General features: G+C 38.5%; 3 protein-coding genes across 3 annotated transcripts; all 3 read right to left on the bottom strand.

The window, feature by feature from the left end:
• LOC122061399 (photosynthetic NDH subunit of subcomplex B 2, chloroplastic) lies at positions 1 to 2,051 on the bottom strand. Its single transcript, XM_042624647.1, has 3 exons — positions 1,533 to 2,051; positions 975 to 1,415; positions 1 to 413 (listed from the first exon to the last, which is right to left on the bottom strand). Exons 1-3 carry the CDS (start codon positions 1,974 to 1,976, stop codon positions 219 to 221), a joined length of 1,080 nt encoding a protein of 359 aa, XP_042480581.1. The 5' UTR covers positions 1,977 to 2,051; the 3' UTR covers positions 1 to 218.
• Positions 2,052 to 2,646: 595 nt separating this feature from the next.
• On the bottom strand, positions 2,647 to 3,036 carry LOC122060774 (cytochrome P450 89A2-like). Its single transcript, XM_042623874.1, has one exon. It carries the CDS (start codon positions 3,034 to 3,036, stop codon positions 2,647 to 2,649), a length of 390 nt encoding a protein of 129 aa, XP_042479808.1.
• Positions 3,037 to 4,417: 1,381 nt separating this feature from the next.
• Positions 4,418 to 10,205, bottom strand: LOC122061881 (glucan endo-1,3-beta-glucosidase 8). Its single transcript, XM_042625407.1, has 2 exons — positions 8,653 to 10,205; positions 4,418 to 5,653 (listed from the first exon to the last, which is right to left on the bottom strand). Exons 1-2 carry the CDS (start codon positions 8,985 to 8,987, stop codon positions 4,543 to 4,545), a joined length of 1,446 nt encoding a protein of 481 aa, XP_042481341.1. The 5' UTR covers positions 8,988 to 10,205; the 3' UTR covers positions 4,418 to 4,542.
• Between the last annotated feature and the right edge of the window lie 1,614 nt (positions 10,206 to 11,819).

Below are 11,819 nucleotides of genomic sequence, written 5' to 3'. Positions count from 1 at the left end.
AATCAAAGATTTCATCCTGGAAGAAGGGGTGAAAATATGTTTATATCAGTTCTTTATGCGTTTGATATGGGAACATAACAATATAATTACATTGCATCAACAATTGAACTTAATACAACTTTAGATAGGGTATGAAATGAACTCTTCTCCACCAAAGAGGAAAAGAATAGGGGTGGGGGGGAGCTCAAAAGAAATTTGATCTTCTTTTGAAAGATCAATTATAAATTGTCATGCTCAATAACCTGTGCCCCTCTCCAATCTTCACCAGGGTTCACAAGCACAGGCACTAGCATTGAAGCAGGGCCAGTGCAGATGAAATAGTCTTTCCCATACTTCTGTGATAAAGAACCCGGGCTTGATATGTATATGTCATCATAGCCCATCCTTATGAACCTGAACTCAAGCTCCTTACCCTGGAGAGTGACAAGGAAAAGAAAGGAAGGGGTGGGGAAGGTACATGGTTAGATCAAATTATCCCATAATGAACTCCATTTATTTTTTATATATCTAATAATGATCATTTAAAATATGACGTTCAGCTTTTCATTTTGTTTATCAAATCCTGAAACAGGGTTGAGTTTCAGAAGGTCCATATGGAGATTCTTTTGGGAGAATATGCGGAAGACAGACGATCTATTGGATTTGAAACAGAAAGCCTTTGAATTGCATCATACTTTTTGCTTGGAAAAAAAAACAATTATGCAAAATAAAGCAAAACAAAACAAAACGTCACTAGATCATTTAAGGTATAAAAAGTCATCACCCAAATGTTTTGAGAAAGAAAACATCTAGTTACCTAGAAGTTTTTTAGCAAATAAAACAAGTAAGCCTATCAGATTCAGAACAGTTAGAAACATACAAGCTTTTGAGGAAATTTAAACACATCCTGCGCTGTTATAACTCAGGGAATGATTTCCTTTGCGCCCTTTGCCAATTAATTAATATTTGATTTCACAGAAGAAACCTGACAATACCTGATCAATGGTTTCATATTTGGAGGGTGGAGTGTTATAAATTCTCTTCAATCTTTCAGTTGGAGGAGCTGTGTATACTCTGCTGATTTTGTTGCTCAATATGGTAAACGGCTGATCTTCTACTGCCCATGAAGCTAGTTTATCCTGAGTTCCAGAATCAAAAGAGAACCAGCCTGCGGGTTCGGGTTTCATTGCTTCAGCAGGAGACAAGATTTCAAAGCTCGAAGGCAATGGTGGGTGGCTGCAGTAAGAGCAGCCTCTGAGCCCTTGGATTCCTGCCCCTCCTCTGTTTTTAAATTTGAAATGGGTTAAAATCGCGCTGGTTAGGTTGACAGCCTTGCGGCCATTGTTCTTTACAACAACTGCAGTTGCCATGCTGAGAGGATAGAGTGATACAATGTAGTTTATCTCAAGACCTCCACAGGTGCAGCTCAATTCAACCTGCAAAAAAAAAGGCCCAAGAACATATCAAACAAGTACAAAATCAACTTTTGATGTTTTCTTCTCAAATATTATACCTTTCCACCCATTTTCAGTAAAACAACTAGAAAGCAGTACCTGGAGAGCATCAATGGAGTCAGAATCCACATCTTTCACAACCCATTCTGATGTACACAACGGTGAGGACGATGCCTTTGAAGTTGAAGTGGATTGGGATACTTCATTGAGGACGAGACCAATCCCACCTTTAGTGGAATTGGAGCCTCCAGGGAGAGTATAGAGAACCTCTTCGAAGCCATCATCTTCCCAGAAAACCTTGGGCTTGTAGGAGGTGACAAGGCCATCTGAAATCCGGAGGCTGAGGGAGCTGCCATTTCTGACGGTCAGTTCGACGATCGGAACATCACCTGATTCTGTGAACTTGATCCCTTTCCGGCCGAAATTCTGATTGAGAGTTTGGAGAGTAGCTGGGGTTGTCTCTGTTACAAGGGATGAAGATGATGATGCTCTGATTAAATTGGGTTTTGGTTTGGGGAGAGAGAAAGGAAGGAGAGAAGCCATTGGAAGTGGATTGGACTATTCTGTTCTGCTTTCTCCCAATGTCCACACACTGCTCTGTTGTCTTCTAAGATAATCCTCTCATGATACTCTTTCTCGATTGTAAAATTTCTATTGCCACGTGTCAGAGACCCATTTTCCCCCAAGAAAACGGATTTACCGAACCTGACGGATGATTTCAGACCCATATAAAAAGGACGATTTCATCTTATCAAATCAGAGCCGTCCTAATTGGTTACATGGAAGGATGATTTGGCAAATCTAACTGTTGAGTGAGGATAAAGTTTATATTAGCCATACATCAATTTTAATTTAAGCTCTTATATATTGGCATATTTCGTAGGTAGTCAAATTATTTGTTAAATATAAAATAAATTCTTCAAACTTTTTTTTTTTTTTGGCACAATCTTTAAACCTTTGAAACTGATCAAAATCTAGGCTGAACTGTTTGTGTCTCGAAATTTCTTGAATTATTTGTGAATTTATTACCTATGATTAAGAAAGCTAGTTATTGGTTAGGCCATCTGCGGGTGCAAGGAAAGAAATGATAAAAATCCTCTGTTGTTCTAATCGTCTGTTTTTTCATGTTTTACTAGGTGCAAAATACGACACATGGATGATGCATCACCAACGGTCAAGATGATATATGTTGGTGGAGGTTTACGCTCACGAGTCACGTGGCCATCAATCTTAGAAAATTCGAATAATTTCGTAATCGGTGTCGCCTCAACCCTTCCAACACTATTGCCTTCAGATATGGGATCTTCTGCAAATCCTCTTCTTTGATCTTCTTTTCTCCTGAACTAACAGCTCCTTCGATTCCATAGTAGAGCTTTTCTTGGATTTCTTGGTACTTCACCAGGTTTGCCATGATCCACTGCAACGCCGTAGATGTCGTGTCAGTGCCGGCGGTTAGAAACTCCGAGCAGAGAGTCACCATTTCTTCCTCGGAGAGCTTTCGTCCTCCTTCGTCCGGGATTTGAAGATCAAATAGTGTATCAACGTAAGAGACTACAAATTCATCTGGGTTTTGAGCCGATGTAGAGGGTGACGATGGGGCCATACTTGTGGCGGAGGTTGTTCAGGATTTGCTCAATTATTGAGAACGAGGAACCTTGTAGCCAGAGGAAACTGCCGATTATGGGTATTTTCCGAGGCCCTGGTGGAAGATAGAGCTTTGATTGGTTTAATTTGTTGTGAGAAACGACATCAACGACGAGTTTGAGGGCTGCACAGAGGCAGAGCAAAAGGATGAGGACGAGCCAGAACTCCATTATTGCAGCTTCTCAACTCTAGAGCAAGTAGTCAAACGGTGGCTAAAATGGTTTCTTAAGGACAGCAATTTACAGGGTGTTGGTGTTGACTTTGCATCGCCCCACCGATTACGAAATTATTCGAATTTTCTAAGATTGATGGCCACGTGACTCGTGAGCTGACGTGAACCTCAACTAACATATATCATCTCAACCGTCGGTGATGCACCATCCACGTGTCGCATTCTGCACCTAGCAAAACATGAAAAAACAGACGATTAGAACAACAGAGGATTTTTATCCGGAAAGTAAAGCCATCAATGTCTACCTCCCTATTTACATATGGTTTATAACAACCCCCAATATTCCCTTGTACCTTATGGATACTATCCAAACCCATCATCACGGTCTCAAATTTAGTATAGAAAGATATTTATATACTTCCTGCGGTAAATCAATAATAAAATATAAAATATATATATTTAATGAAGAGAGAGAGGGAACCTCGCGTAGAAAAGAAAATTGTGAGAGGGAAATAGGCACTAGTTGTACTTCCATTTCGCTTTAATATAATCTTAAAATCAAGAACAGCCCCAGAGCGTTTCTTCGCATTTATGTAAATGTATCTACATTTGGATTTCAAATTCCATCATGTGAAAATTTTTAAAGGAGGACAAGGGAAGCGCTTCTAAAGCCAACAAATTGCTCTTTCGTAGGCTAGTAAGTAATCTAGAAAAACAAGTAAGAAGTTTCATTCTCCCCTCCAGTATTTGATCCAATATGGGTTTAAAACAATTATCAAACCATATCAGCATCAGTTCTCGAGTACATTACTAACAAAGTGTGAGCTGAAAAAGGATACTAATGGAAACATATGGTCACATTCTTGTCAACAATCTTCAGTCTAAAGTCTACACACTTAATTAATGATGGTCTGTGAGAACCATTACACCAAATAGATATAAACCAACTAGTCCAGGAATAACCAAGAACAGAGATCAGATTATTAGATAATCAAAACTACTAAGAAAAAAGTTTAACTGTCTACAAATTTCATCTACATGATTCCCCTTCTCCTCTTTTCATCGAGCTTTGGCTTCTTTTATACCTAGGAAGCTGCCTCCACAACCATCACCACTCAGATGGCTATTGGTCAACAAAAAACCCACTACATGGAACAATAACCCAAGCTAAGGTACAACTATATTTTATTGAATAGATAAAAGAAATAAACACAAAGATAAAAAGTCCACTAAAAAAATAGCAAAGCTAAATAAATATTAGAAAAAGGTATACATGACATTTCTACAGCAGCATCACCAAACCAAAAAAAGCATGGGCACCAATATGAATGACAATACAACAGCTGAAGGTCTGAGGGAGGAAGTGAATGATGATGATACGATTTGAATGATGAAATTGCATGTACCCTGTGAGGCATTCTGTGTTGTCATCACGGCCAGACCCTGGAAATTACAGCTCTGAAGTTGCTGATTCTGAGCTTGGAAATACATGTTAAATGCATATGAAGCATTTCCTTGAGCATCCAAGGTATTACATGATGAGCCATAACCAAGTGCAGTGCAATCAGAAAAGCTACAAGCATAATTGATGTTATCTCCAAGATTGCTCACGTCCTTGGCATTTGGATTAAAAACACACCAGCGCTGAGGCAGATATTGCACATCCTTTGCTGCCACTAGAAACTTGTTCTGGCCCTGGCCTGAGAAATCCATTGGGAACTTGGGCTGCCCATCATATCTAAAGATTCCCCAATGGCGCTCAAAGCTCCCAGGAGCAATACTCTTGGCATCCTCATCAATGAGTCCGAACAGGTAAACTTCTAGATACCCAGGTCGCAATGGAGTTCCCTGGTTGGTAGCAAGTTTTTTCAACAGCCCATTGTAAAACCTCTGGGCGTAAAGCAAATTTGCACTTATGTCTCCATCTGTGGGCCAACCAACCTCCCCAACCAAGATGGGCATATTCCCATACCCAATTCCCTTCAGAGCCGACACCAATGTATCAAAGTTTGCATCAAAGACATTGGTGTATGAAACCCCATTATCAACAATAGGGTTGCTCGTCCCATCAAAGAATGCAAAGTCAACAGGGAAATTCTGATTGGCATAGAGACTTAAGAAAGGATAGATGTTGACAGTGAAGGGAGCATTATTCTTACTGAGGAACTGGACAATTTCAGTCATCAGTCCACTGATGTCAGGCCGGAACCTTCCAGCAGATGGGACAGGATTACTATCAGGTGAGTTGTAGACATCAGCATTCAAGGGTACAGTGGCCTTTATGGTGTCTCCAACCCCAGCATCATTGAGTGCATTCTGAATGTTCTGAAGGGCAGGGAGGGTGAGATTCGTAAATGAGTCGTTATACGACGAAAGGAAAGGCTCGTTCCCAACAGCTACGTATCTGCCAGAAAAACATACACACAAGAGAACCATAATTATGAGCAACAGCGATTTACCAAGCGTCAACAGAGAAAACACAAAAGAGAAGTAATGAATTTCACAATCAAATGGAGAATTATGTTTTGAATGTTTGCAAAATATCAGAAGATTAGAATTTTATTTTTATTTTTATTTTTTTTTGGGGGGGGGGGGTGGTGGTGGCCGTAATTTGAAGGGTGTTCTAAACTTTGAGAAACTGAGTAGGAAAATGCATGCATGTATTCTCAGTTAAAGTTGAGCACAAGTTTTGGACTGCTTGGACTCACTGGCTTCCAGACTTTGATTCTTTTTTACCTGTCTATCTTTAAATTTTAAATTAACGTGCTTTGCATAACTATGGTACAAGAAGTTTCTTGCCGAGATTGATTAATTCATATTCCTCACATGCTTAAATGGAAGTTTGATTGTTTAAATAAATCACCATAGTATCACGATTCGACTTCTGTAGAATTCAAATACTTCTATAATAACACATTAATTTTTTTGCATCAAAAGAGCTCCGAGTCAAAGAAAATTAGTCATTGAGCTTTACTCACATCACATTATCATGACTGATTACTGAATCAGTCGGCATGTTTTGCCTTTTCTGGCCAATATTTGTTTTTTATCACATAGGTTACACAAGTTCAAATATGTTTCATTAGTCTAATACTGTCCCTATCAATCGATAATGCATCTAGCAAACAATATGAATATATAACTGTATAGACATCAAGGAAAACAGGCTTGCTAGGTCCTCAGTATCTTCTAGATTAGATATGTCAGTACCAGCAGAGTTTTCTCAAATGATAAGGACATCCAGTAGATCTTTTCATAGAATTTGATGTACACTGACACAAAAAAATCATTTTCAAATAATCCAAAAAACTTCATTCTGTGCTGAGGCAGTCCTTGGTTTCAACTCAATATAATTCACCCTACGAGAAGGTCAACACAGGGTGCCACTTAGTGGTAATCAAATTTTTTTTTTTTTTCATAAATCTTAAACTGAGAAAAAAAAAGGGTTAGATGGCCGGACACTTGGTGTGAGTACCTTTTGGTCTAGGTGCAAGAGACGTTTTCTGAGACCTATCGGCATACTCATTAATGGTCTCATGTCTCAGGAAGAACAGACTGTGTCAGTAGAGATTTGAAGGTACTTTCCCCCATAACAGAAAAAAAACCAATTACAGATCAGAGATTTCTTTAAGCATCAACTGCAAGTGAAAGATAGAACTTGATTCTTGGAATAAATTCAGAAGCACTTTAAAACATGAAACAAGAACTTTCTTTTTGTCAGATTGAGATAAGTACTGAGTAATTGAAGTCAAAATATTTATAAAGTAAAAACCATTCACAACAGGGATTATGAAAATCCATGGATATTCAAGGTCCTGGTCTCACATATTCAAATGTTGTTGTTCTTTAACTTACTTTCTTCTGAATAAATTTTTAACTGCAAAAAAAATTCAGTTCCTTGAGCAATGAAGAGGGCAGACAAAAAGGGGAAAATAAATCCAAAATTTCATCAATTTTCTAATTCTTCATTTGTCTCCCTCCCTCCTTTTCCAGTTTTTATTGTATCAAGTTTAAATGAACACATCACTCAAATGTCAAGCCACAAATTCAAGTGAAATGAAATTAGGGTAAGCATCCAAAACATCAATTCATGAGATGGCTCCTATGAAGCTTGTGATAAAATTCTATAATTCACAAAAGCATGGACCTCGGATTGAATCCTGTCTCCACACCTACCCTGCATGCCGTTGAAAAAAAAATTGTAGAAGATTCCAGCATGCTAAGTTGGTTAAGTCCAGGGAGGTTCATACCCTACTAAGAACCACTTGGAACCCATCTTAATCTACTAATTACCAATCTCTGACCCCCCACCCCCCCTCCCCCTCCCCCTCCCCCTCCCCTCCCCCGGGCAATGCATTCACCCCAAAAAAGATCAAAAGGAAAACTAGGATTGATTCAGGGAGAGAGAGAGAGAGAGAGAGAGAGAGAGAGAGGATACATCTATTAAATAGATACAGAAAGAAGCTGCATTAAATGACAGCACAATATTGGGAACAAGGGTTGCAATCAGAAAGCAATTAAGCAACTAAGAAATTACACACAAAAAACTATTTAATTTTCCAACAGACAGGTATCTCACTGTCAAATATCTTGTGAATGCTATAAGGCTAGGTCATACTAGTCAGCCCAGAAACAACACCAAGTGAAACACAGGTACCGAATTTTCATTGGAAATCACTACCCATTGGCTGTCTATAAGGAACTTGGTTGGAGCATCAGCTGGGAACAAACATGAGCCACAGGTAAGTACCATTTTCATTTAGTTTCGGATGTTATTATCCTGGCAAGTACCCATAGGCCACAGTTCGAAACTTTCAAATTGCAGAATCTTCACTCACAGGTCTAAAAGTCTCGTTCCATTCTCTATGTAAGGACTGCAGTTTTGAAAACTTTCAGATAGAAGAAGCTTCACACTCTGGTCCAAATAGTCTAGTACTCCGCTCTATGTATTAAGCATGATGAATGGGAGACCAATTTTGTTGCAGATAGATTAGCGGGTGATGAATTGAAAGTTGAAACTACTTGTCTATCCATATTCGGGTTGTCCAACCTGAATTTCTAAGGCTTTTTTTATACAATGATAACTCTGCCAAGAATCATACCACAAAGTGATATTGCTTGATTTCTTCTTAAATGAAGTTCTCATTTAGCCAAGCAAAGTGGCACATTTATGCCTGGCATATGGAATCCAAGTTGTGCCCTCTCTACAAAAAATGTTTGCCAAATAAACTAGAGCACAATAAAATGATTTCACAAGGGAAAGCAATAATTTCTATCAGCTGCAGCATCATGAGCCGAATAAGGTACATTTTTTTTAGCCAATCAAGGAAGCAAGTTCCTCGGGATTCAAGAAAGGGATAAAAAAATTAGAAGCAGGAGAAAGGAATAAAGCAGAAATCTTACTTTATGTTTACTCCTCCATTGAAGTTGTACCGAGTAACATTTCTCTTGACCCACTGCTTGGCCTTGTTGTAGTTGTTCAAATCGGCAAGCATATTATTTGGGATGGCGACCATCACTTCAATTGTACTTCCAGCCAAAGAACTCAAGGTAAACTCGTCAGCATCGAACAGCTTCACTTTCTCAAAATTATTGTCTTTCAACATCTGAGTTACAACATCAGGAGGCAATGGATGTGTTGCCATCGTTCCCCAGTTGACCCCAAGACCAACAACAGGAACAGAATCCAATAGAAGCCAAACAAAGAAAACCCAAGATAGAAACCAGATCCTGCTCATTTTTTCTATTAGCCCAGAAGATTTAGTATACAAAAGCTGGATTTTGCAGATATGGTTTAACAGAAATAGCTAAGGAAATTATCGGCCCACAAGATGCAGTATACAAAAACCTAGTTTTATAATAATGGGAAGAAAGAAATTAACTAACCAAAGATGGTTGTTCTATAAGGGGAACAGCTGAGAAACAGGGGTTTTATACTTCACTGAAGTGGAGTTAAAAAGTAACGGTCTTTGGCTGGTGGGTTCGCCTGATCTCCAAAAATCAAGCTACATATCCTAAAAAAGTTGAGGCTGTGGAAGAAGGCTTTCTGATACACAGGTGAAACTGGAAAGCAAATGAAAAAAATTATATTTAAGGAAAATTAAAAGTCGAGTTGGTGAAAAAGGAAGAAAAGGTAGCAGAATCGGAAAAAAGAAAATAAGGATCAAAAGAGAAACTGGCCAACTAAGTTTCTGAAAACAGCGTTGAAGCTTATTGAGACCAAAAAAAAAAAAAAAAAAATATTGTTAATCAAAACTCAGCTTTTCAATGAAAACGCGTCAATGCTTATTCAAATGGAGAACCCAACACCAAAAACGATGATAAAACCCGAGTTCGGCTAATGGGTTTTTCACTGTGGACAGGGACGAATCTAAAAACTCGCGTATAAATGAAGAAACGAAGAAAAGAAGAAACCCAGAAAGCACAAAGGAAGAACTGAAACAGTAATGAGAGACCTGCTCTCTTCGTTAATACATTTCTACTAAAAAACAACAAAGGATGGCAGATTGGCAACCTAAAACCAGAGATAAAACCAAAGTATAGTCACAACCAGATTTCCGAGCTTCCAAAATGGGTATTGTCTACAACAAGGAAATCCTACGCGTTTATTGAGACAATTTCACGAGACTGAAATTGAAAATCGGAAGAAAAAAACAATAAAAGCAGCAAAGGGTCCCTTTTAATTATCTCTTCTCAGCTCTCCTTTCTGTATCAAGCATCAACCTTTCGTTTCTGTGATGTGGAAAGTGAGAGTGTGAGACTGATCACTGAGAAGAGAGAGAGAGAGAGAGAGAGAGAGAGAGAGAGAGAGAGAAACGGTATCTTTTTCAAAAAAATTAAAATACAACACAAATTGATTCTTAGTACTTTCTCTTTCTCAAGGAAAAAGAAAAAAACGAATTTCGAGATGGAGAAATTTTAGAGGAACCAGGAAAAAGAATAATGTGAACGGTAAGTCGCAGCAGCTTTCAACCACGGAGCCTATAAGAGTAATAGAGAAGTAGAGAACCTTCTCTTCTTCCTCCACCACAACGAACGATGATCGTGTGAAATGAGGTGTCACAAGTGTTCAAATCTCAGAGCCCCACGTAGTTTCACCGTTGCACATGAATGATGTTTTTCTTTTGGTGGAACACATGAGTGATGTGTTCAATGTCGGTATGGGTGTTTGGCACTTATATTTCAGGTCGGTCGCCGACAAGTTTGGACCGTTGGATATATTAATATATGAGAAAATGTTTCTGTAGGAAGCCTGACCCTTGCACTGCACATTGGTACAAATGGTCGATCCATCCTTTATGGATTGGACAATGACGCCTCGCTTCTTGCACATATCACACTTTTTCACAGGAAATATTTTATTTTTTAATAAAAGTTATTTAAATAGTTCAAAATATAAAAATAACTAGTGAAAAATGATTCTTTTTCAATAAATTTATGTAGATTACCTTATTAATCAGGAAAAAAATCGTCTGCAATTCAGATCTTGTAAAATTCCGTGTAATACCACTTTCAGATGGTGACACGTGTATTGATACCAATACAATGGTCCAGATCTGATTTAAATGCCTCTTCACTGATTTAATGTTTTATTAGTTGTATCAGATTTGGACCATTGTATTGGTATCAATACACGTGTCACCGCCTGAAGGTGGTATTGCACGAAATTGTACGAGATCAGAATTGCAGACGATTTCAACCCTATTATTCATCATGCATTAATAAGGGTTTTCTGCGACGCCAATGTAAGAAAGAATCCGTTTGCTACCCACGGTTCAAGTTGACAGTGTCACTTAGACACTCACTATTGATACAAATTTGGGGATCAAATGATTTTGTCCGTATTTTTTTTCTTTTTTTTTTTATTTTAAACATTTGTACCATAGGTCTATATGGTTATATCGACACAGGATTGGTTAAATATCGAGATAAGTCTAAATTGGCCAATATAGATAGATTGAGATTAAAACCTCAAACCATGATGCTACACTGATGAGAGTTTAGAGCATGGCATCATCCATATAGAATCCACATAAGCTTATTCTTTATCATGTGAGAGAAGTGTATTGGAATATGCACAAGGGTGCTTATGCTTCCTTTTTCTCTATATTAAGTGAGAAAGAAACCTAAAATGCAGCACAGCCCTCCACCCAAGCAAAAAGTGGTTGACCCCCTCATTATGAAAGGAATCTCCGTGCATATTCCATTGGCCTCCACGTTTGGGGAGGAGCCACGTTGCCTTTCAAGAAACCCTCTCCTCTATATTAATTATGGAAGAGGATTTTTCACGATGTCAATGTGAAAAAAAAAATCTATAAACCACACGAATAATAATGCACACAATGGTATCAAATTGACCAAATATTAGAGTACCCACACTAGAGGCCTATCTGATTCTTCTCTTGCTATCCTCACGTACAGGTATTCCCTCATCTGGCTTTAAGCTGTCTGCAGGGGAATCTCCTTTCACTACTTTCCCTAATAATATCCTCCCATTACCATATCATGGGGTTTCACTAGAGATTCCAAAGGCTCGCCCGGAAAGACTGTCATGGTGCCTTTTATACTCA

The sequence above is a fragment of the Macadamia integrifolia genome, chromosome 14, assembly GCF_013358625.1.
Source record: "Macadamia integrifolia cultivar HAES 741 chromosome 14, SCU_Mint_v3, whole genome shotgun sequence".
Classification (NCBI taxonomy): Eukaryota; Viridiplantae; Streptophyta; class Magnoliopsida; order Proteales; family Proteaceae; genus Macadamia; species Macadamia integrifolia.
Note: the sequence above shows the minus strand (reverse complement) of the source record. Positions and strands in the feature narration are given on the sequence as shown.